This window comes from Meles meles, chromosome 1 (assembly GCF_922984935.1).
Source record: "Meles meles chromosome 1, mMelMel3.1 paternal haplotype, whole genome shotgun sequence".
NCBI lineage: Eukaryota > Metazoa > Chordata > Mammalia > Carnivora > Mustelidae > Meles > Meles meles.
The window spans coordinates 123,959,074-123,985,339 of record NC_060066.1 but is presented as its reverse complement, the minus strand read 5'-3'; the positions used below and the strand labels follow the sequence as shown (position 1 = coordinate 123,985,339).

At 42.3% G+C, this 26,266-nt stretch overlaps 1 protein-coding gene across 2 annotated transcripts in view; it reads right to left on the bottom strand.

The window, feature by feature from the left end:
* The window catches only part of VAV3 (vav guanine nucleotide exchange factor 3), a 362,558-nt gene extending 354,534 nt beyond the window's left edge, over positions 1-8,024 (bottom strand). For both annotated transcript variants that reach the window (XM_046003440.1, XM_046003448.1), the window contains exon 1: positions 7,675-8,024. In XM_046003440.1, coding sequence (XP_045859396.1) covers positions 7,675-7,878 — 204 coding nt within the window. In that variant the 5' untranslated portion in view covers positions 7,879-8,024. The remainder of the gene's footprint in view (positions 1-7,674) is intronic.
* Positions 8,025-26,266: the final 18,242 nt, after the last annotated feature.

The window sequence follows — 26,266 nt, the reverse complement described above, 5'->3', positions numbered from 1 at the left end:
TGCAGTACTTAAGCTAAGGAGGAAGGAAATGAAGACATGAGGGCAGTGAAGAGGTGGTAGAACCAAGAGTTCAAAAGATTGTTGGATTTTAGGTATTAGAATAAGCCGGAAAGAAAATAGTTTAAGAGAATAGGATGCTTGACACTAAATATGAACGGTAACTAATAATAGCTTCAAACTCCACAGCTAAAACTGAATGTGCTTGCCTTCCCTCTGAAATCTGCATCTCCTCTATATTGCCCCCCCCCCAAGTCCCCCCATCAGCCCAGCCTGAAACACAGGCTCATTCTAGCCACAGGCTCCTAGCTCTCACTGCATCCTTGGCCCAAAGCCCTGTCCATTCCAACTCTCCATCATGTCCATTTTTTTGTCCTTCTCTATCTTTTCTGTCCCATGCTTTCTCTGGCATGGTATTCACTGGCCACCTCTTCCCCTGACTGAACTTCAGCAGCAGCCTTGCTCGCGTCCAATTCTCCCCATCAAGCTCATCCTTCCCTCTGCAGGGGGGTGCACTTTGCACAGTGAAGTCTGATCCTGTGATTGCCACCACTCCAACTGTGAAATGATTGCACCAGTAGAGGTGGAGGTAACAGACAGGCAGGTACAGGCTATCAGTAGGAATTTGGGGTCCATTGAGGTATAAAAAGTAGGTAACATTACAGGGACATGAGAAGACACAGGAAAGAAAATAGGAACAAAGACAATGAAGGAGGCAATTCAAATTTCTACGGAATGTTTAAGAGAAACCAGCAAAGGAAACAAGGGGATAGTAAAAGCAATGAGCAAATGAGGAATGTGCAGTGTGGTAAGAATCAAGGAAGAGTTTCAAAGGGAACAGAAAAGGCCATGTCAAATGCCATAGAGAGCTTAAGAAAAATAATTTTGAAAAGGGTCTCTTGTATTTGAAAATTAGGAAATTGGTATCCATATTGAATCAAACCCCTCTGCATTACCAACATGATAAAGTTTTCCCCCATCCGCAAAACAAGACACGCCCACTTTTCCATTTCTCTCACCCTGGCAGCCATGGGATTATACCTCACCAATCATCTCACAACGTTTTATCCTTTATCCTAGGCTCTGGTTCCTAGAGAGTCCAGGTTAAGCCATCAAGTATACCTACAGAACAAGAGCTTAAGGGGCGCCTGGGTGGCTCAGTGGATTAAAGCCTCTGCCTTCAGCTCAGGTCATGATCCCAGGGTCCTGGGATGGAGCCCCCCATCGGGCTCTCTGCTCAGGGGGGAGCCTGCTTCCCTTCCTGTTTGCCTGTCTCTCTGCCTACCTGTGATCTCTGCCTGTCAAATAAATAAATAAAATCTTTAAAAAATAATAAAAATTAAAAAAAAATAAAATAGAACAAGAGCTTAAGATGCCTTAATAGGACTTAAGAGCTAAGAGCTCTTTTCACAAGTATAAAATTCAAATTCTTTTGGATAAGAAAGCAACCCTCTAGATCTCTTTTCTTTTCCAATAGCCACCACCACAGCAACAATACTCCCAGAGAGGGGTCATGCTTGTATACTCTCTCTGTTGATCCTCTTCCTTCTATCTGCTCTTCTCCAGTGGGGTGTTTGTCCATCACACACCAGATCTGTCAAATCATCAAAAAATTTCATTTTTGACAGTCTATCTTCCATCCTTGTCTTACTTGATCTATCAGCAGCATTTGACAGGTCTGCTCATACTATCTCCCAGAAACACTTTATTCACATGCTCTCCACACTCTTGCTGTCTTCCCTCCTGCCTCATGGCCATTCCCTCTCAACAGCTTCATAGGTTCTCATCCTACTACCCTTGACACAGGGGCAGGCCCAATGGCTCAGTCCTTTGACCTTTTCTTTCTAGACCGCTCCCTATGTGATATCATCAGGGCTCATGATTTGAAATTCCACCTACACCTTGATGACTCCAAAATTCACATCTATATACCCAACTTCTCCACTGTCTGCTTAGCATCTCCACCTAGATGTCTACAGGGCATTCCAAACATAACTGGCTCCAGATCTCCCTGCCCTCTGCGGACATCTACCAAAAGCTATCTTGCTCCAGTATTCTCACTCTCAGTAAGGGCAATTCCATCTTTCCAATTTCTCAGGCCAAAATTTTGGAGTTATTCTTCTCATATACCTAAATTGGCTCCATCAAGAAACTCCTGCTGACTCTCCCTTCAAAACATATGCAGAACTGAACTATGTCCTACCATTTGCCCTGTTACTGCTCTCGCCAGAGCTGCCATCATCTCTTGCTGCAGTGACTGTATTAGCCTGACTGTTTCCATTCTTGCTGTTCTGTAGTTTATTCTCCGCACATAGCCAGAGTGACCCTGTTGAAAATGTAAGTGAGGTCAGGGGACTTCCCATTTCACTTAGAGTGGAAAGTCAAAGTCCTTACAAGGACACATTAGTCTTAAAAATCTGGCTCCTATTTTCTGACTTCATCATGACCACTCTTTCCTACACTCACTCTCTTCCGGCCACAATGGCCTCATTATTCCTCCAATATACCCATCATTTAATCGACCTCAGAACCTTTGCACTTGGTATACCTTCTGCCAACAGTAGTCTTTCAAACATCCATACTCCTGCATTCACTTACTCTTCAGGTCCCTCCCTGATCAACTGTAACTTCTTCAGGAAAGCCCTTCTTGCCTATTTTCTATGAAATTGAATTAACTTTTGCTCTAGTCCCTTACTGGGTTGAAATCTCTTTATAAGACATATTATACAATCATTTCTTTATTATCCATTTCCCCCACTAAAATATAAATCCTTTTAGGGCAGGGAATTTGTTGCCTTTGTTTATTGCCCTAAGTCAGTATCTACAACAGTGCCTGGCACATAGAACCAGATATTTGTTGAAAGAACTCTGAATGCCTGAATAATTCATTTTAAGAAAATTCAAAGTTCACCGATACCATACACAGTAGTCAGTAAATTCAAATGTATTACTCTCATCATAGGACATAAAGAAAAATTTTCCATTACAAAATAGTAAGATTAAGATAATCTCATTGATAGATCTACATTGGTTATAGGCATTCACAGAGACCTTCTTAGCCACTAAAAAGGACATCAAGGCTACAGTCCATGCCCTTTCACAATGTACCCCCGATACAACTATCACAGATAGGCTCTTCTCCCCGCAGAGCTGTTCATGAGCTTTATATCCTAGCTAGAACACCTGTTTGGATGAAAAATAAATCCAGATGCCAAATATCTTGTACTTTTATTAATCATCTAGATTTTATTTATTCTTCATAAAAGAAATGTGTTAAATGGATGACTAAATACTGACTTGTGTCTACCCCTTTAATTCATTTTAAACAAATTCTAAATTAAGGTTTTAAAAAGTACTTTTTAAAGATTTGATTTGAGAGAGAGCATAACGGGGGGTGGGGAGGTAGCTGTGTGGAAGAGCAGAGGCAGAGGGAGAAGCAGACTCCCTGCTGATCAGGGAGCCCCAACTTGGGGCTCAATCCCAGGATGCTAGAATCATGACCTGAGCCAAAGGCAGATAGAGGCTTAACTGACTGAGCCACCCAGGTGCCCCATAAAAAAAGTACTTACTTCTGAACTGAACAAGATCCTCCTTTTAGGGCGCCTGGGTGGCTCAGTGGTTTAAGCCGCTGCCTTCGGCTCAGGTCATGATCTCAGGGTCCTGGGATCGAGTCCCGCATCGGGCTCTCTGCTCTGTAGGGAGCCTGCTTCCCCTTCTCTCTCTCTCTCTGCCTGCCTCTCTGCCTACTTATGATCTCTGTCAAATAAATAAATAAAATCTTTAAAAAAAAAAAAAAAGATCCTCCTTTTACCAACATAACAAGACCAAAAAGAGGCAGATATGCACAGCCAGTAAGAATATGAGACTGGGATCCCATTTATAATTCTATTTTGAAGGATAATTAACTTGAAACCTCAAGATTCAAACCTATAATTGAGTAATTATTCGCTGTGTTTTTTGTTTTTTTTTTTTTAATCCAAACTAGGTAGAAGGCAAATAATAAGAGAATGGAAGAAATCACACTCAGAAAAATACTCTTAATATAAGAGGCTACTCATTTTATAGACTCTTACCAGATAATTAAAAACCACCAATATACAAAACTAAAATTTGTCCATGTTTGTTCATCAGTCTCAAATGCCACAAGACTCTGAAGTGAAAACTTCTAGTTATTTTCTGGCCTAGAAAATCATGTGCTATAAGGAAATTCAAATTAATATCTTCCATAAAACCTATATTGGTGGGACAGAATGACTCTTAGATACCAGAAACAGCAAAAGCCACAAGTATTAATAATAATTAATAATAATGCCATCTAAATTCAGAGGAATGAAGTCTGCTGGGATGCTTGTCAGGATTTCACTAGGTTACTAGGTTATTCACTATACAATAGGAATATTGCTGATGGGGTAGGAGTCATAACCAGAAGCATCTAAGAAGATGGGAGCCATTCAATGCAGAAACAGAGATGTCAGCCCAAAGGGGTTTATACACCTTGCGATGTTCTAAAATTTTGATTGCAACCTATTACTCCTAGAATGACAGCAGGAGATGGCACCTGGGTGGCTCAATGGGTTAAAGCCTCTGCCTTTGGCTCAGGTCATGATCCCAGGGTCCTGGGATAGAGCCCCTCATGCATCGGGCTTTCTGCTCAGCAGGGAGCCTGCTTCCCTTCTTCTCTCTCTGCTTGCCTCTGTGCCTACTTGTGATTTCTGTCAAATAAATAAAATCTTAAAAAAATAATTAAAAAAAAAGAATGACAGCAGGAAAAAAAACGTTTTAAGTAATTTTACTAATAATGAACACCTATTAAGTGCTGGGCACTATAAGCATGTTAAATACGTCACCCCATTTAATGAAACCATTAATAAGTGTCATTTAAGGATTTAATGACAGTCTGGATAATGCAAACTCATCTGTCCAGAACTCAGCTATTCAGCAACCTCCTCTCTCTGCAATGTGGTCAAGAACCAAGAAAGTATGGACAGCCATCGTCATATTCAGGTACTAGCCTTCAAGGGTTCACTTTTACGAAAAGCCCTCACTCACAGGACATTACAGAGAAAATTGCATTGAATTTGAAACCAGAAAGCTCAGGACTGCACAGGCTTAAAAATCCAAAAGCAAAATAGCCTAAGGAAAGTCATTCAGCTGTTTACCTCATTATAACCTGGTGACTTATCTGATAGCACAGTGTAATAATTCCTTTAGGGCAAGGATCCTGATGTGTTCATTGTGGTACCCCCAGTAGGGAATCAAGTTCTTAGAGCATCATATGTGCTCAATTTTCATTAATGATGCTCCTCGTGTATCAAAAAGATTACATTGACTATATTCAACAAAGCAAAAACAAGTTTGAAAAGATTTTCATCCACTGTTAACATTCAAATAAAGGTTAGAAGATTAAAAGAGGGAGATCCTCAGCTGTCTAGAGAAATGGATTATTGAGAACTTATTGAACAACCCCCGAGGGTTCCAGGAAACTAAAGTTTCAGAAGTGCACACAATACTGTGTTCCCTGTTGGTGGGCCGAAGCATCCTGACTCATACCACCTTCTGAGGCTATAAGCCAGGTGGGAAACAGTGATCTGTAAACTCAAGCAACTGTAGCTCCCTATAGAACTGTGCTCAGAACAGTAGCTTCCAGCTTCATGGAAATGTCTGTTAATCCCCTTAACAGCAGACACCTGGCTAGCTCAGTCGGTTAAGCCTTTGCCCACTAAGGTCATGATCCCAGGTTCTAGAATCAAGTCCCACACCATCTGGCTCCCTGCTCAGTGGGGAGTCTGCTTCTCCCTCTCCCCTGGCCCTCCACCTGCTTATGCTGCTTCTCGGTTTCTCTCAAATTAAAACAAAACAAAACCTTAATAGGATATCCAGAATTGAGACAACTCTGAAGAGGTCCACAGATCAGGCAGTCAACACCCAGGATTACGGGAAAGTAGGAAATAATTTATCTCACTTCTAAAATCCTATTGTTGGGGCGCCTGGGTGGCTCAGTGGGTTAAAGCCTCTGCCTTTGGCTCGGGTCATGGTCCCAGAGTCCTGGGATCCAGCCCCGCATTGGGCTCTCTGCTCGGCGGGGATACTGCTTCCTCCCTCTCTCTCTCTCTCTCTCTCTCTCTCTCTGCCTGCCTCTCTGCCTACTTGTGATCTCTGTCTGTCAAATAATTAAATAAAATCTTAAAAAAAAAATCCTATTGTTCTCACCACTTACAATCATGTTCTGTTTGGGGGACTGCTAACCAGCCCACCAAAGGCAGATAGGATAGGAGGTAACAGAGAATTTTGGGTGCAGAGGGACCCTGGTGAAACACTGACATGAAGAAGAGATGAATGTGTGTGCTCTAACTTTAAATACATAATTATTCAATTTCATGAAGTCAGTTTCATTGTAAAATGCACTGCTACGGCTGCCCAGTAGCTGAGGCACTATCATTCAGGATTAATGATTAAAATATGTCCTGGAGGGGAGGACTCCTCTCTTTTAAGTTGAAAATTATTTTTCATATTACAAAGAAAATAGATGGGGGCGCCTGGGTGGCTCAGTGGATTAAGCCGCTGCCTTCGGCTCAGGTCATGATCTCAGGGTCCTGGGATCGAGCCCCGCATCAGGCTCTCTGCTCCGCAGGGACCCTGCTTCCTCCTCTCTCTCTCTGCCTGCCTCTCTGCCTACTTGTGATCTCTCTGTGTCAAATAAATAAATAAAATCTTAAAAAAAAAAAGTTTAAAAAAAAAAAAAACAAAGAAAATAGATGTAAATGGTGTTTACGATCTTTCTGCGTGGAAACTTTCTAACAGGACCACGAAACTAATACTCTGAGCTGTGACTTTTGAGTTGACTGTAGGATGCGCACAGCCCCCACCCCCTCACCCCGCCAGAGTTTTTGTTGTTGTTGTTGTTGTTGTTAACCCCTCTAAGAGGCACGTCCAGGCAAGGCTGGAGGAGCCAAGCATGCACTCCACCACTTGAGCAAGCCCTGAATGAAGGAAAGCATAATCTCTAGCGAAACTTCTTGTTTCCTGTCGCTGCTGAGAGGCTGGACTTGCTCCTTCTCACATGGCTTAAGAAGAGCTGTAAACACAGCCTAGCTCGCCAGCTGGCCACAAGCTCAGGGGGCTTTCGGGGACAACCACTGCATGGTGCTCCCCTTTCCTCCCTTTGACCAGTGTCATTCCTGTACAGATAACGGTACCGGAACGCCCTCCACTTCCTAGAGTCGTTTATGTTATGGTTCCTCTTTCAAGAAAACATGGGGATGAAACGCAAAGTAGAATAGACTAAAAGCAGAATGACCGCAGCATCTCGGTTTATCCCTCACCATTGTTATTGTAAAAGAGCTGGATCAAATTCCTTTTGTTGCCCTACACACGCACAAACGCACGAAAGTAGGTGAAGGAAGGGCACACTAAGACAGTTTTGTTTTTTTCTCCGCCTGACAGAAAGTCTTTATGAAATCCTCATACCATCTCCGGACGCAGGACTTCAGCATTCTGCTAAAGACCTAAACCATTTCAAGCCAAGGTACGAAAAGCCGAAGCGATCCCCAAAGCAGAAGGCTGGGAGGCAGGGCAACCAGAGCGCACCTAGATGTTTGCATTTACACAAAGAAATTAACCGGAAGATTAATGCGAGATGCCGGCTAGAGGCGGAGGCGCCCGCGCCGGCTCCCTTACCTGGGACATCTGCGGCCTCAGGTTGATCTCCTTCAGGTTGATGGAGTGCGCCCGGAGATTGTTGAGCAGCTGGCAGAGCAGGACTCCATCGCGGAGGGTCTGCGCCAGGTCGAATACCTGCGCCGAGTCCCAGGTCACACGGTGGTTGGCGGGCAGCACCTTGCAGTGGATGAGCCACTGCGCGCACTGCTTCCACGGCTCCATGCCCGACGGCTCCGGGACACGGCCCGGCCGGGGCAGGCGGCAAGGATGCGGCCGCGGCCGAGGTTCCTCCACGCCCCGCCGACGCCAGCCGTGGCCGGCCCCTGCCCTGCGGGGATGCGGGGGAGCGGGCGCCGCGGCCGGCTGGTCGGAGACTCCGCACGGGACTCGGGTCCCGTGGCGGCCTGGCTCCTCCTCCGCCCGGCCGCCGCTGCAGCGAGCCCCTCGCGCTCTCGGTGCGCCCCGGCCGGCTCCGCGGCGGCGGCGGCGCACAGGCTTCCGACTCGCGAGCCCGGAGCCCGGCGACTGAGCATGCCCAGCGCGCCGGCGGGTCTCGCAGCCGTCTGCGAGTCCCTAGAGGCGCGGTGGGAGAGCGCCGCCGCCCTGGCCTGGGGTCGGTGCCCGGGGCGGGGGAGCCTAGCGCCCCCACCCACCGCGCCCGCGGGTTTGCGGAGCTTACACCCCCGCCCCCACCCCCGCGGCGTCTGGGGATTTCCCCTCGGGTCGGCTTCCCGGTTCGGGGAAAGTGGGGCTGAACACTGTAATACACAGGGGTTCGTACTGGGACCCCCCCCTCCGGTGGCGACTGCAATTTTTTAAAGGGTCCGAGGGGAGCGAAAGATTAATTGGGGCACGAGGACTCCCCCGAGAAAAAAGGACCCAGAGCATCTTGAGAACGCCGTGCTGGAAGTTTTAGAGATCCTCACCCCTCTCTGCTTCCCATTCTAACCCCTAAATTGTCTTCCTGCAGGTAATTCCTGTGTCTCCCAAGTTAGTTGCTGGTAAGGAGGTTTTTGGCACCTTAAAAGTGTATGTGGAGACGCCTGCAGAAACCTGCACCTAACCCCGAGCCTATTTCGACGCCAGGTGTTTTTCACTTAGGGACGGCTTCGCTCTCAGACCCGTAACTTGCTCATCGCTGCAGCTCTGGCGATTTCCTGACGCACAGAAAGCTTCGGGGGCAAATAGGCCAGTGAGACGCCCATGGAGCGCAAGCGGCCAAGTGCGCATGCGCCGGTAATCCGGGACCAGGTTGGAGAATAATTAGCGTAGGTCCTCCGCTGTGCCTTTGGGGCCAAGTTCTGGGACCCTTAGCAAAGTTGGTACATACCCCCAGAACTCAGAGCTGACTGAAGCAGTGCATTCACATTTCTTATCTTTGGGGACTCCTAACTGGGCCGCTTTTACTCCCACTGCCCCTCAGAACCAAAAACAATGTTTAAATCATTCATGGCAAGATGCTACCACATTGAACTCTTCCTGTTCTGTATAAATGTAGTCGTGGCTTGCCCTTTCCAGATGTATACTTTTAAGTTTTGAAACTAAGAAGTGGGATTTTAGATTTTTTTTTATTTTATTACACTTCCGTAACTCAAATTTTCTATTATGAACCCTATTAATTTTATAAGAAAATGAAAATTTTTTAAAAGTATATCTGATCTGTTAAGGACAGAGACTGTGCCCTTTTCCATTAGTCTGTGAAAATCGTAGCACACTGTGTACACTGAGCGTTAAAACAATAAATCAGCCAGAGGATTTCCTTTCCTTACATGCATCCTTCCCCAGCAATTTCCCCTTGTGTTCAATCCAGATTACATCAATGGAACCATGTTTCCTAAACTACAATTTGGGCAAATAAATCACACTAAACTTTGCATATTTTTAGAAACAAAATCCAACACATCTGAATCACTATGTAATATACAACCTTGCATAAAGAGAAAATAAATTGGAAAAGAAGTTGCATTAAAAAAAAAAGTAAAAATTCCATTTCAGGTAGCATTAGATTACCCTTGAGTTTTGTAGGATATTTCCAAAACCCAGATAACATACACTATACCAAGAGGCAGAACTAGGCTTAGAGCTTGAGCTCAGCTAGTTTCTAGCAAAATAACTTTGAGAAAATAACACAATGCATCTAACCTTCAGTTCCCACATATGTAAAACGGGAGAAATAATCCCTCGTAGTGTCATCATCAGCATCAAATGATAACAGTGCCTTGCTCTTCAAAAACGCAGTCCGTGGGCCAGCAGGACCGCCCAAGAGCCTGCTGGAAACGAAGACTCTCAGTGTCTGCCCCAGGCTGAATGAATCAAAGCCTCCCATTTAACAAGACTGCCCAGGTGACACGACTTTATGCTAAAGTCTGAGAAGCACTGATACAATGCATAGAACATGCGGTACCCAACAGTAAGGACTCTATAACATTAACCAATAGCTTTTTGTTCACAAAAGGCAGCAATGACCAAACAAATTCTATTTCTGTTTTTTAAAATTCATATATATTATAGTATGTATACTATTACTTCAAAACTTAATACTTCTTAAATTACAGTGAAGCAGAGAGTGACGAAAAGGGCAAGAGGAAAAGCTACGGAAGGCATAGAAGAGAAAGGGACTAGTAGAAGTGCAGGGTTCTTCAAGTAAACAAGGGGCTAAGTGACAAAACAGGAGTCATGTGGAATTCATTCAAGTGTCAGAAATTGGACGACGAAAACGGGATTTTTTGAGCTGTCAGCCCAAGTCGTTTTCTTTTAAAATCTTACTACTAAGTGACAGTGACCAGCTGGGGAATAAAGACTAAATTCTGTCAGTGGCAACTCCTTGCTAGTGCTCTGCCCGTGTTCCCATGAAGACCATTCTTGCACGTATGACTTGGGACTTAGGACTCAGGGGACCCACTGCCCTGAGACCCGAATTAGCTCCTGAGGGACACCCGCAGTCTGCCTTTTACCCAATGTCAAGCCCTCTGTTGGGCACTTGACAAACATTTACTGCAAAGTAGAAGATGTTCCCCTTTCCTAACAGATGAAGAAACAATATCATAGGCAGTCAGCACCCCCATCTTCTGGGTTATGAAGCTCTCACAACAGGGTGTGAGTGTGATTGGCCTCCACATCTGTGCTATTTTCTATACACAGCTGATCCTATTATAATAATTACTTTAGTGAGTTTAATTACTGGTTTAAATCTCTCCCCGCTAGACTGAAACACCTTGAAGGCAAGGATGGTAACTTATTCATCTTCAAATTCCCAGAACCAATCTTGGTGATTGGCACACCATAAGCATTCAAGAAATATTAGTTGAGTGAGTAATGAATGAACAAATGAGCTATGGGGCCTCTTCCTACTCTCTCTGCCCTCTCTTCCTGGTAGTGAAAAGATCAGAAAGCATTCACGGTGTTACTGTCAGCCCCATGAGAAGGTCTGCTCCTTCCTGTGTGTCTTGTGAGCCTTTTGGGGCCCTCCAGCGTATCAGGCACCCTCTCTTCTCTCTTGCATTGCTCTGCGGTTTGGAGCTTTGCCTCAGCCTTGTGTACTATAAAAATGGGAAACAGTAAGGGTGGTATCTGAGCTTCAGGAAACAGGAAAGACAAGAAGGCAATAGATGGTGGGTATCACACACTAGGTCTCTTTCTACGCTCAAAATCACGCCATAATCAGAAAGTAAGGATTTGAGAATTCCCTAGGTTATGCCTCAGTTCTAATGTACCAAAGGACTGTATAGGAGGTGAAAGTCACATAAATTCATTTCTTGCTATACAATGTGTGCTGTCCCTCAATCCTCACCAATTTTTTTTTCTTTTTAGTATTTCAACTGTTAAGGTTACAAAAGCACTAATATCTATCGACCACCAAGAAATTCAGAAACCCACATTTCTTTTTTTTTTTTTTAATATTTTATTTATTTCTTTGACAGAGAGAGAGAGAGAGCGATCACAAGTAGGCAGAGAGAGAAGAGGAAGCAGGCTTCATGCTGAGCAGAGAGCCTGATGCAGGGCTGGATCCCAGGACCCTGAGATCATGACCTGAGCCGAAGGCAGAGGCTTAACCCACTTAGCCACCCAGGCGCCCCAGAAACCCACATTTCTTATTCTGTATTTATTTATTATATGTCACAGAAGTGAATCACCAATGTTATAAAGCATATCAAAGATAAATCTCTTAGGGCACCTGGGTGGCTCTGTGGGTTAAAGCCTCTGCCTTTACCTCAGGTCGTGGTCTCAGGGTTCTGGGATCAAGCCTCGAATCAGGCTCTCTGCTCCGCAGGGAGCCTGCTTCCTCCTCTCTATCTGCCTGCCTCTCTGCTTTCTTGTGATCTCTGTCTGTCAAATAAATAAATAAAATCTTTAAAAAAAAAAAAAGATAAATCTCCTCATGAAAGCACTAAAAACTCAAAAACCTAAGTCTTGTGGACTGCAAACTGAAATCCAAGCTCTCTGTTAGGTGAATTTTCTTCAGCTACAATCAAATGTAGTTTGGTTTCACAACCTTTAGGGATACAGGCTTTAAGTTTCTAGTAATTTGATACTGTTTTAAAAATAAATACCAGTGGGGCGCCTGGGTAGCTCAGTGGGTTAAGGCCTCTGCCTTAGGCTCGGGTCGTGATCCTGGGGCCCTGGGATCGAGCCCCGCGTGGAGCTCTCTGCTCGTTGGGAAGCCTGCTTCCTCCTCTCTTTCTGCCTGCCTCTCTGCCTACCTACTTGCGATCTGTCAAATAAATAAATAAAATCTTTAAAATAAATAAATAAATACCAGAGAACCACTGTAAAGATAGGATGGGTTAGAGCTGGATTTCTATAGCAATCATCCTTTCAATAGATGTGAACATTATTTATTCAAATCAGTGTGAATTTAAATATTTTAAGTATAACTGAGCAGGATCTTGTTAGGACCACAGGATTTTCTTTTCTCTTCTGACATTTTAAGCCCTGATAAAAAATAATAGTAACAACAGCAATGATGATAATGGCCCTTATTCAAATTACCACTTGGCATCTAACGAAAGAAATTTACTTGCCATAATTTATGACACAAACAGCCGTCATAGTAGCAGCCTAAAAAGGAGCATAAGAACATGACCAATGTCCTTGCGTTACAAGGGATCGGCTCATAAAATACTAATTAGCTAACTAATGTCCAAATAAATGAAAATATACGTGTTTCTACGCTCTCTCCACCGTGGATACACACACACAAACAATGAAGCTCCAAAGGTTTAATTCACCAAATTAACCGCACCTCAGCTGGATCTTCTGAGTGTCTGGTCCGCATTAAACATGCTGCAGCCCTCAGGCCCTGGTGAGACATTAGTCTGCTTTCAAGTATTAGCAGTAATACATGTATACATTATGTTTTAAATATGACTGAGAAGGTTGACTTGCAGGGAAAAGCTAAATAGCTAACAACTCTGTATATCTATAAGCAACAAAAGGCCTTGATCTAATTTGTGGAACATTTCAATTTTATTTGCATGTTGGATATACATGTCAAAGAGAGAGCTCTTCATACTGAGATGATGAATATTAAAATCCATTTGGGAAGCCTGTGATGTCCCTGTTCCCACAAAATCCTATGCATATCATTATACTTATACTGATAACCTTGTAGAATTATTATCTCCTGTAGTGTCTGGCATCACAACTACCACCCCCTTCCCTGAACTCCTCCCTGCCCCTCTTGTGAGCTCCTTAGGAACAGGGACTATATCAATTCATGTCATAGCTCCAATGCTTAGCACCTAGTAGGGGATGGATGGATGGATGAATGGGTGGCTGGATGGGTGGATGGGTGGGTAGGTGGATGGATGGATGGATGGGCAAGTGGATGGATAAACAAAATGAATGGGATGTAAACCACATGATCACAATAATTGTGAGAGAGGCTAAAGTTCCATTTACTATTTCCACGTGTCACCCGGATGTATTCCAGCCACCAACAATATCCTTGGGAAAATAAAGCAATACTGCAGGACTGAGGGCTTTATCCATATGAAGAAACTACAGGAGTACTAGAAAGTGCCCCATTTCCTCATCCTATAACAAAATAAAACCTATTTCCTTTATTTTTGTTTGAATGTCTTTTAACAACTAAAATCCATTATCACACCATTAGGAAATGTGAGAGAGCTAACATATTTAGTTGTGCCTGAGATCAGACCACAGCTATTTATTGAGTTTGTATGAGCACTGAACTATGACCTATTGAACTGCGTGCAATTGTTTCATTTGATTCTCATAATCTCTCTAAGGTACATATTATCATTTCCCTCATTTTATAGATGAAGAAACCAAGACTCTGAAGGCTCAACTCTCTTGCCTGAATTCAAGCAGCCAGTAAGTGGCAGAACCAGCATGGGAGCCCAAACATTGATGCCAAGATCTACACATATCACAATGATGCCATTCTGCCACCCAGAAGATTGAAAATACTGAGAGATTCCCAAGAGCAGACCCCAAAAAGATGGCTTTACATGTAGCCAAGTGTGACTGCTCTATACCTATGCAAACTCAGTCATAAGGTACAGTTTTAGTTATTGACATAAATGACATTCCCCTCTCTCGCTATTCAAGTATCAGGAAAAGAATTGAAATCTGCTTGGTAAAGTAACATTGTTTTAATTCTTTATTTGTATGTTTTAAATATTCCAAGTTTAAATGTTTTTTAAGGTTTTGGTTTTTTTTTTTAAAGATTTTATTTATTTATTTGACAGAGAGAGAGATCACAAGAAGGCAGAGAGGCAGGCAGAGAGAGAGGGGGAAGCAGGTTCCCTGCTGAGCAGAGAGCCGGATGTGGATGCGGGGCTCGATCCCAGGACCCTGAGATCATGACCTGAGCCTAAGGCAGATGCTTAACCCACTGAGCCACCCAGGTGCCCCTTTTTTGAGATTTCTTAGGCATTCCACGTATTCTTTCCGGATGTTAGGCTTGTGTTTTATTGTGCTGTGTCATGTTCCAGAGTGACGTGGGATTTTAAAGTACAGTGCTTTAGAAAACCCATATCTCTTTTGAACATCAGACTCATTATGACAACACAGGAGTGATTTAACAAAAAGGATCATCAGCATTTTGGGTAATTCACATGAGAATGCCAAAAAGCACCAAAATGTATATATTATGTATATATTATTACACATTTATGTATTCTTGAGAACTGTTTAGGCTCTATTTTGCAATCTTGGCATTAGGTTACCTGTAAAATCATAAACTGGTTTTTATTGCACACACAAACACAAAGGGCGATTCACTGGAAGCACTAGAAGGACATCATGTATCTGGCCAAAATGAAAACACATTATCCATTTCTGTTTCAAACTGGTTTGTTGCTGGCTACAACTTTGAAGTTGTTCTTAGAGAAATTTCCTAGATTTAGGAAATAACCCATGTGTTCTTCCCTTTTTGATTTCTCTCTTCTCTGACATTTCTCAGAAACTAAAATTTAGGACTATTTAGATCAAAATTTAGCCTTATGGTGTAAGAAGGAAAGGGGGAGGGGTGAATTTGAAGGAGGATTGCTCCAAGAAAACAATGTAGATGGTAGAAACCACGGCCCCATACCTCCACGGAAGCTACCTTTACTAAAAGTGGAAATGAGACAGAAGCTGCGATCCAAATACTTAAGCTTATTTTAAAGCGAGAAAGGGATGAAATGGTAGACCTAAAGAAAAAAAAAAACAAAACCGAAAACAGCCTAACTATTCTTACATGTTTTACATGTCAGAATATATAGGAAGAACAATCATTCTAAAAAATGAAAAATTATAGTCCATTACCAAAAAAATAAACTGGAAATGTATCAAATCTGATTCACCTATGTCATTTAATAAATATTTAGCCCTTTCTAAGTGTAAAACAGTCTTCTAAAGTTTATATGGAGTTACAGACTAAAAGTAAAACAGAGTTCCATACTAAATCTCTGAAAATTACTTAGCATTATAACATGAGATTATGAAAGATGGCACAAAGATCCCAGGTGTTTCTATGTGTTAGTGTTTTTGTTTTGTTTTTTAAAGATTTTTGTTTATTTATTTGTCAGAGAGAAAGAGCATAAGAAGGGGGAGTGTCAGGCAGAGGAAGAGGGAGAAGCAGGCTCCCCACTTAGCAGAGAGCCCTATGTGGGGCTGGATCCCTGAACACTGGCATCATGACCTGAGCCGAAGGCAGACACTTAACCGACTGAGCCACCCAAGCGTCTGATGTTTTTATATTTAATATTAACTGCTTACAAGAGTTGATACTGCAGTAAACTTGCAAACAAGTACAAAGTTGGAAGGATTGCTAGGTAGGAGGAACACAGAAGACCTTTTTCATGAGGTCCGCCCTACGCCTAGAAAAGCAACTGGTTACATGAAGTCTATTCTCTTCTAGAATCCTGCTTATCTCCACACTGGTGGCCCCTTCCCTCCCTCTACTTAATCAATGTAAGTGCCACGGACAGGAATAATTTCAGCAGTGTCCCCAGGACGCCCAAAAGTTAACACTGATGCAACTTAATAAAGCAAAAAGCGTTGAAGATATTAATTAGAAACTTCACCATGTTGAACGTCCTGACAAAACCCCCGCCCTTCAAGTATCAGCAGGAATCTCCCAGGCGGTCCTGCTTCTGTGCTAAGTGGTTCCTTGTTCTCATAAAACAAAGGGAGAGGAGCTGCCGCAGGCTGCTGGGGAAGACAGGTGATCAATACTAGCACCAGGGCCGTGGGCTCCCAGCCTGTCTCCATCCCACTGATGGGGAATTGGGTTACTTGAATCAAAGCGAATGAGATCTGGCGGCTGGCTGTCTATCAGTGCCTTTCGTTTTGATCTGTCTCTTATTTGAAAGTGCTGGGGAGGATGTGGCCACTGGCTGAAATCTCTCTTCACAGCTGCTTTGCTGTCGTCTGTGTGCAGATGGTAGAAACCGTGGCCCCACACCTCCATGGAAGCTACCAGTTTAATTTTTAGTAAAACTGAAAAGGAGGTAGAGTCTGCCTACCCAAAGCCAGTGGCTCTCTGGTACTAGAACAAGGATCATCAGGAAGGTCACTACTACATTTGGTTTGGACATTCTGTACCAGATCTCTGCCTAATGATTGCGTTTCTCATGCTCATTACATCTCTCACATTTGGAGATTAAATGCTCAGCTGTTCTTTAATAATGTCTTGTGGAATATATATGAAGGTAGCCATAGTTTCATTATACATGTTAAAGTATTTCTCATCTCTAAAGAGACAGAAACTAGTATCAGTGAAGAAATTCTCATATTTCTTTCAAGTAATAATCTCATTATTATCAAAGTTGGCTTTGACTACCCTTTTCCACTTCTTTCATTTAAAGGTATAGGTAGTATTTTGCTGTTTGGGGACACTGATCCAAATGAAATATGGGTTTAAGATATTCCTTATTTCTAATCTGTCTTTCCCTCCAGATTTTCTACCCAAAAGTTCTCCCCAATATTCTCATACTCTGCCGATAAACTGGGGAAAATCCAAGCCTTGAATTTTACTTTTCAAAGGATCTTTCAAGAATGAGCTAAGCAATGGTCAATTTGCTGCAGGATTAAAAACCAAATTGCCATCTCATTCCAGTTACATGCTGTGGCAAATGAGAGCAGCTGTTAAATAAATGTTGCCAGTGGACCCAGTCCTTACAACAGCCATGCAAGCCTTGCTATGAGCCATGGCCTCAAAATGTGGCTCTAACCTAAGCCAGATCTGTAGTCAACGTATATGATGAATAGGTAGGGGAGTTCATCAAGGCTGGAGCACATCTCTTTGCCCATATTAAACTCCTAAAAGCCCACGTAAAGAGCCGCCTTCTCAGAAAAGCCTTCCCTGATAATGAGTGGTAACCTCATCCTTGCCTGACCACTGCCACTCAACCCATCCCCACCAGCATCATTTCTACCTCGTCTTATGGTTATTTTTGTTGGTCTTAAGAGCAATCCTTAAGGAAACAGTGTCTGGTTCATCTAGGAATTCCCAAGAGCTCACTGAATACTTATTGAAGAATGACTGTTCTCAGACCTATCACTATAGACATGCTATCTCTAGTCTTCTTTTTTTTTCTTTTTAAGATTTTATTTATTTATTTAAGAAAGAGAGTATGAGCACAGCAGGGAAGGGCAGAGGAAAAGGGAGAAGCAGGCTCCCTGCTGAGCAGAGAGCCTGATGCAGGACTCTATCCCAGAACACTGGGACCATGACCTGAGCTGAAGGCAGACGCTTAACCAACTGAGCCACCCAAGCACCTCTACTATCTCTAGTCTTAAGCCACAAAAAGCCTTCATATTACTTCCAGCATTCTTGTGCATATTTAACTTTCTGCTGCCTAGATTTACCTTACTGAAAGTTTTCTCTAAAAGTTTTGAGTGTAAGAAGCAGCCTAGAAGTGGTAAAAAGTGTGGGTGTAGAGGGGTAGTGGTGGCTGGGGACCAATATAACTCAAAAACGGTATGATCAGGGGTGCCTGGGTGACTCAGTTCGTTAAACGTCTGTCTGTGGTTCATGATCCCATGGTGCTGGGATCGAGTCCCGCATAAGGCTCCCTGCTCAGCAGGAGGCTGCTTCTGCCGCTTCCTCTGCCTGTGCTCTTTCTGTCAAATAAATAAATTAAATAAATATTTAAAAATATGTATGGTATGATCCACCCAATTTAAAAACAAAATCATGGGCACCTGGGTGGCTCAGTGGGTTAAAGCCTCTGCCTTCGGCTCAGGTCATGATCCCGGGGTCCTGGGATCGAGTCCCACATCGGGCTCTGTGCTCAGCAGGGAGCCTGTTTTCCTCTCTCTCTGCCTACTTGTAATCTCTCTGTCAAATAAATAAATCTTAAAAAATAAATAAAAATAAAAACAAAATCATTCCTGGGGTGCCTGGGTGGCTCAGTCAGTTAAACGTCTGACTCTTGATTTCTGCTCGGGTCATTATCTCAGGATCAATGAGATTGAGCCCTACGCCAGGCTCTGTACTGAGCATGAAGACTCTCTCCCTCTGCCCCTCCCCTGCTCATGCATGTGCACTCCCTCTGTCTCTCTAAAAAAGAAAAGGAACAAAAACAAAAGACACCCAAAAGTGCTGAAGAAGATAAAGTACGTAGTGCAATTGTAGTATTAAATGTGATCTATTTAGTATTAATAAGCAATTACTATGAGCAAATAAAAATGGGACTTAAAATATGCTTAATAGAAGTCTCAGAATTCTTTTTCAATAATCCTAAATCATACTTCACTTATAGGGGGTGTGTAGTCTGTTTTTCAGAGGGATTTTCTCCACAAAGTATGAACTATTCATGATTTGTGTGAGGGACATAAGTCCTTCCAGCTGTTGAAAAGTAGTCTGGTCACCAGTCTAGTGAGATCATCCATGAAATGCCCTGCTTATTGGCAATTTGTTGTTTCTGAGCTCTTCAAATTAAATACAGCTGCAGTTCATTCCGAGAAGGGGTCAAATCACTTAGCAGAGCATGAAGAGAGAGGATGTGTCAGTACTACCCTTAATCACATTCTTTCACTTCTTTTATTCTCTTTCATTCTTGGCTTTGGTTGTCTAAATTCATCTTTTGGGTTATAAGTGATCATTGGCCATTTATGAGAGCATGGTCCTTCCCAAAGCATCCAGGGTTATTTTATTTTATTTTTAAAGATTTTATTTATTTATCTGACAGACAGAGATCACAAGTAGGCAGAGAGGCAGGCAGAGAGAGAGGAGGAAGCAGGCTCCCTGCTGCACAGAGAGCCCCATGAGGGGCTAGATCCCAAGACCCTGAGATCATGATCTGAGCCGAAGGCAGAGGCTTAACCCACTGAGCCACCCAGGCGCCCCCAGGGTTATGTTATTTTAAATACATATATATTGGGCTTCAGATTATGAGCCAAGAACTGAACTTCAGCTTTTACGCAGCTTGTTTTGCTTCTGGTAGATCCATGGCATAGATATTGTGTGCAATTATACAGGTTAGAAAAAAGGTGCAGAGAGGTAGAGCAATGTTTATAACAGCATGACTATAAAAAACAAGATTCCTAAACCTTACTTCAAACCACAAAATCAAAATTCATGGGGGATAGCTAGGAATCTGTTAAGTCAGAATTCCTGCATTTTTTCACTAGTGCTCCAGGATGATGATGATTGCCTTGTTTTATGAAAAATGTCAAACCTATATAAAAGTAGAAGGGATAGTTACTAAACCCCCTGTCCCCATCATCCAGTCCCAACAGTTATCAACAAAGGAGTGAGTATCCTTTCAGTTGTTCAGACTTAGCCTTGTGATGCTGTCATTTCTATGTCCCTTGAATGAAAGATCTAGGTGATTCTTTAAAATAATAAAATTTGAAAATCAGTGGAGTTCTGTGACTTTCTCAGGTCACTTGGCTGTGGAGCAGCAGAGCCCAAAAGCATATCCAAAATATGTAACTCCAGGTAGAAGTTTCTTTCCATTAAACCATAGTTGTATTCGTCAAGTCCATAAATCTTTACTGAGTTCCTCATATTTATAAAGCACCAGACTGAGGACAAGAACATGTATAAAGAAGTAAATAGTGTATAACGGAGACAATGAAATAGTTAAGTCATATTGCAAAATGGCCTGTGAGCAAGGACCAAAGGAATAACGTAGATGATAAACATCTTAATGTGTTGGAAATGGGAGATCGAAGAAAAGTGAAACCATATTAAAAAGCCTTTATTGAAGAGGCAGGATTTGACCTGGGCCTGCAGCATGGGAGGACTTTCCAAGTGAAGAATAACATGGATAAAAACACAGAATTCAGAACAAACAAGCTTTTCAGGAGAACTAGGGAAAAAGAAACAGGCTGGCTGGACTAGACGGATGGTATCTGGAGGCAACATCGGATTGTTTTGTGGAGCCAGATCATGGAGGTTCTCAAAGGCAAGATGGAATAAGGGGTACCAAGAAGCCACTGGGAGTTTCTGAAGAGGAGAGAAATAGGGTCGATGTGGGAATTTGGGATGAAAACTGTGGTCACGGTATGTCTGAAAAAGATGGTTTTAGGAGGTCAGGTGACCAATTAAGAAGTTACTGCCCTGAATAGGGCAGAAGATGAAAAGGACCAAGACTGAGAAACAGCTGTGGAGCATTTTATAGAACTGACTGGACTTGGTGGGACAACAGGCAGGGATGAGTTAAAAATGACGCTCCCAGGGCAGCTGGGTGGCTCAGTCGGTTGAACAACCTCCTCTTGATTTCAGCTCAGGTTGTGATCTCAGGATCCTGAGATAGAGCGCTGCATCCGGCTCTGCACTCAGCTCAGAGTCTGCCTAAGAATCTCTCTCCTTCTCCTTCTGTCCCTCCCCCTGTGCTCTCTCTCTCTCAAAGTAATAAATCTTTTTTTAAAAATGACTCTGAGGCTTTGTAACTGGGTAGTTAGAAGAGTTGAGGTGTACCAAAATGAGTTTTACTAGAAACTGGAGGCTGTGAGACTTGTGTTTGAGGGAATTAGCGTAGGAACACAGGAGCGGGGAGCCATAAGCATAGGGAACAGTTGCAAGAGCAGTAGATACATGGTCAAAGGAAGACTCACTGGAAACTGATGACAGGCAGTGTCACTCTGTATTACCTGAACCCAGGTCAGTGCACACTGGACGGTGGGTTCAATGCTACTCCCTATGAGAATGCCCTTTGTGACACTGCCCCCAAGGTGGGAGTAGAACCCCCTGCTCTAGTGTTCTAAGTGATTTCCAGGTAGTCAGTTAGGGCCAACCCTGATTCAATATCTGATTTGCAGAGCATAAAAATGTCTTGTGAAATTTGGACTGTAGAGGAAAAAAAAAAAACTAGTGAAAAATTATTGAAGCAACTCAGCAGCAAACCATATATGCTTCATAAAATATTCTTTGAAGCCCATTCCATATGTCTCCTACATGTGTGGTTTTGCTGAGCTGTAATCCTTCCTTCCCCAGGGATTAGGAGATCTACAGTGGAAGTAACTAGAGTCCCATCTCAATTCTGCTTTGGGGGTTTATGGTTTATTTTCCTTATCTGAGTCCATTTGTTCCCTTCAGGATTCCAAATTGGTCTGCGATAATTAACTCATTTATTAAACAAATATTTACTAATCATCTATTTTTTCTAATGCTAGAGATTCAGTGATAAATAAGACAGATAAAAAGCTCTACCTTATCAGAAGTTACACTTTCCCTCTGACTTTGCTCAGTGTCTAATGATTTATAAAAGTGTTCATGCAAAATAAAGTATGCTATTCTTTTTTTTTTTTTAAGATTTTATTTATTTATTTGACAGAGAGAGAAATCACAAGTAGGCAGAGAGGCAGGCAGAGAGAAAGGAGGAAGCAGGCTCCCTGCGGAGCAGAGAGCCCGATGCAGGGCTCGATCCCAGGACCCTGAGATCATGACCTGAGCCAAAGGCAGCGGCTTAATCCACTGAGCCACCCAGGCACCCCTAAAGTATGCTATTCTTGATTGTATAAACTGTCTTTGCTATTCTCACTTTTGGGCCACGTGTACATTTGAATTATGTGTTCCCTCTCAAAGCTGTACTTCTCCTCTCTACCTGCTAAGCATCGGACCTAATGATTTCTTTTTTTTTTTTTTTTAAGATTCTATTTATTTATTTGAGAGGTAGAGAGAGTATGCAGGAGAGGTGGGGAGCGGCAGAGGGTGAGGGACAAGCAGACTCCCCGCTAAGCAGAGAGCCGGAAGCGGGGCTCAATCCCAGGACACCAGGACCATGACCCAAGCTGAAGGCAGAGGCTTAACTGACTGAGCCACCCAGGCGCTGCAGACCTAATGATTTCTAAGGCATCTACATGTAGTTACACTGCGACTGGGCCAGTGGCATCACCCCCCTATCCCCTGAACAGCCCCTCTTTCGTTAATACCAGTGACACCAACTACCCCCAGACCCCTTAATACTACTCCACCTCAGTTTTCTCTTGCTCCTCCTTCCCGCAATCCCATGACCCCCATGGTTGTCTCATGCTGTCACCTGCTGGAACAGTCTCTGAAGCCTTAGTGGAGCACACTGGAGAGAGTAACACCTGCCACCAAGAAAATCTTCCCCATTCCATACCCATTTTCACCTCTCCAAACCCTTCTTGTATTCGGAGCCCATACAAGTGAATTTAAAATCAAACTTACTGACTACAAACAGCACAGAATTTACCTTTTTCTTTCCTCTAATTATATGGGTTGCACTATATCTCAGAAATCGGGAAAGGAGAGGCTATCAACAATTCAGAGAACTCACCTCTGCTTTGGCAGGGCTCTCAGTTGCCTTCTCACAATTTCCCACCCATGTAGTAAAAACTACAACAAACTCAGGCACCTGGGTGGCTCAGTTGTTTAAGTGTCCTCTTGGTTTTTGGCCCAGGTCATGGTCTTAAGAGTGACTTCAAGCCCCTTGATGGACTCCAGCTCAGCACAGTCACTTGAGATTCTTTCTCCCTCTCCCTCTGCTGCTTCCACTCATGCTCTCACACACACACTCTCTCTCTCAAATAATTAAATAAATCTTAAAAAAAAAAAAAAGCCTACAGCAAAACATTCCATAGGCTTTTTTCAAAAGAGTATTGTTACCAAAGAAGTATTGTTACTTTTACTCAATTGGATTCTGTTTAGTCAGGAATATAATCTATTTCCAAAAAAATACAGTACTTAAAAGACTGTCTAGGAACACCTGGGTGGCTCAGTGGGTTAAGCATCTGACTTCAGCAAAAGTCCTGATCTTGGGGTCTTGGGATGCAGCACTGCTTTGGGCTCCCCACTCAGCCAGGAGTCTGCTTCTCTCTCTCTCCCTCTCTCTCTCAAATAAATAATCTTAGAGGGGGGGAAGGTCATCTACCCATCCTGATAGTATTTAAAAAAAAAAAAAAAAGAAGAATTTTTCACCTTGGCAAGGATATAGTTTTGAATCTTATACTTTTAGGAATAAGCATTTCTATTTTTTCCTAACCATATATAAACTAATATTTTTGCCACTCATTAAGAGAAGCTTCCCTGCTTAAGTTATCTAGATATCTTTTCTTTGCTTCTAACCAACACTGATTTAAAAATCATAGAGTCTTTCTAATTAATAAATGATGGATCAAATCAATCCTATAAAATATTTCTGAAAAAAATATTATTTTATGCTGCAAAAATAATAGGGTTAAAATCCAAGTCAAATAATTCTTTTTTTTTTTAAGATTTTATTTATTTATTTGACAGACAGAGACCACAAGTAGGCAGAGGCAGGCAGAGCGAGAGGGGGAAGCAGGCTCCCTACAGAGCAGAGAGCCCAATGTGGGGCTCGATCCCAGGACCCTGAGATCATGACCTGAGCCAAAGCCAGAGGCTTTAACCCACTGAGCCACCCAAGCGCCCCCAAGTCAAATAATTCTTAAATGAATAGTTTCAAAAGGAACAATATTTCCTTTTGAGAAGCACCCGTGTAAAGTAAATGGTTTGCTTCAAAAGCCCCCAAGGGAAAAGGATTGCCCACAGATGTTAGGTTTAATACTAGAAATAAATGTTGTTCTAGATTTGAAGCTTTGTTCTTTTTTTAATTTTTGAGGACATTCAAGAACTTATATGGCAATTGTTATTATCTTTTTTTTTTTTAAAGATTTTATTTATTTATTTGACAGCGAGAGAGAGAGATCACAAGTAGGCAGAGAGGCAGGCAGACTGAGAGAGAGAGGGAAGCAAGCTCCCCGCCAAGCAGAGAGCCTGATGTGGGACTCGATCCCAGGACCCTGAGATCATGACCTGAGCCGAAGGCAGCGGCTTAACCCACTGAGCCACCCAGGCGCCCAGCAATTGTTATTATCTTATTTCATTTGCTGTTTTCTTTTTCTCTTATTTTTCTTAAATTTTCTATGATGAGGAAACAATTTCTCTGCTATTAAAAATTCCTTTTAATAGAAAAGAGATATTATCAACTACAAGAGGAAGAAATAAAATGGTAGATTTAATTCTCGTGTGGAAAGGAGAGATCTTTTCAGTGGTGAAGAAAAGTAATATACTTTAAAATATAAAATCAGTATAAAATCAGTTTTGTTGTTCTCATGGCTTTACAACAGTTTGGCTCCCATCAAGAACATGTTTTATATTAGAACTTATAGGGTGCCTGGGTGGCTCAGTGGGTTAAAGCCTCTGCTTTCAGCTCGGGTCATGATCCCAGGATCCTGGGATCGAGCCCCACATCGGGCTCTCTGCTCAGCAGGGAGCCTGCTTCTCCCTCTCTCTCTGCTTGTCTCTCTGTCTACTTGTGATCTTTCTCTCTATCAAATAAATAAATAAAATCTTTTTAAAAAAACTTATAAAGTTCACAGCATGAGATAAAAACGTTTTGGTTTTTTTTTTCCCATAAAGAAAAACCAGTGCCCAAGTTCTGACCAACACATGCCAGAAGAAAACTTTCATGTCACCATGGAATACTTTATCTTGATTTATTTTAGACAAATAACTTGTAACTTCAATTAAATAAGGAGTAAATATTCAATCATGAAGTGTTTTAAACCCTGAGGCTTCTATGTAGAAGAAAAGTAATAAATTAATCTTGCAGAACCATTGCTGTCCTCTGACTCTACCTAATTATCTCAGAAGATAAAATGTATCAGAAATTCAACAGAGGATTATACAGAATTATCAGGATATACAGAAAATCATTCATTAACACAGACTCCTCAAATGAAAGTGAATTTGATAGAGTTTCTAAATGACTAATGATCTCGTCAATGCTTAGTAAAATTGTGTGCATTTTATCTAAGTTCTGAATCTCTAAAATGAAAAGAAAAACACTCTCCTTTAAAGTAAACTGGTTTCGGTCAGTATTCATCCAAATCCTTACTTCTGAGATCCAAGGATCCAAAATCCTTACTTCTGAGAACAAATTTTAACATAGTTGACATTCTTTTTCTACTTTCGAAAAAAACATTAAGTGCAAAGTCATTATCTGCGCTCCACTCCTGCCTCTCCCATCAAAAAATGATTTGGTGAAAAAAAGAGAGAGAGAGAAAGAAAAAGAAATTCTGGTAAGTTTTACCTAAAATGACTCCTCTTCTCAATTTCCCACTTCAGTTAAACAGCTGGTCATGAATACAGGCGAGTACCATCCTGAATGCCTCACTGGCCTCACACACAGCCCATCCACATGGCATCCACTTGCAACAATGTTGTAAGTTCCATAGAGTATCCAGAAGTCATATAAATTCAGTATTAGGGTAACACACTTAGACCGCAAAAAAATCAGAGTTCTAACACTGACTCCCTACATCTGCCCATGTGTCCTGGGGCAATCTCCTGGGCTTTGGTTTTTCTTGACTAACTGGTTAAGTGAGTTGGACTAGGTGTTTTTTCTTAAGTCCCTTCCAACTCAAAATTCTGATTCTGAAGGCACCACACTCTCTCCCAGTCCAACAGACTCAAAAACATGAAAGATCTGACTACATTGTTTTCATCTGAACTACTGTCAAACCCTTTTTATTTGTTTGTTTTGTTTTTCATCTTACTTGGATCTTATCCTTTTAGGTACGATCTGTAATCTTGTTTAATCTTCAGGGGTTCCTTGTAGTCTATCCTGTTGGAGACTCTTCAGAAGAGACTATATCACACATTTTGAGAATAATTTGGCAATTATTTTGAGAATAAATTGTCAATCCAATCTTATTTTCC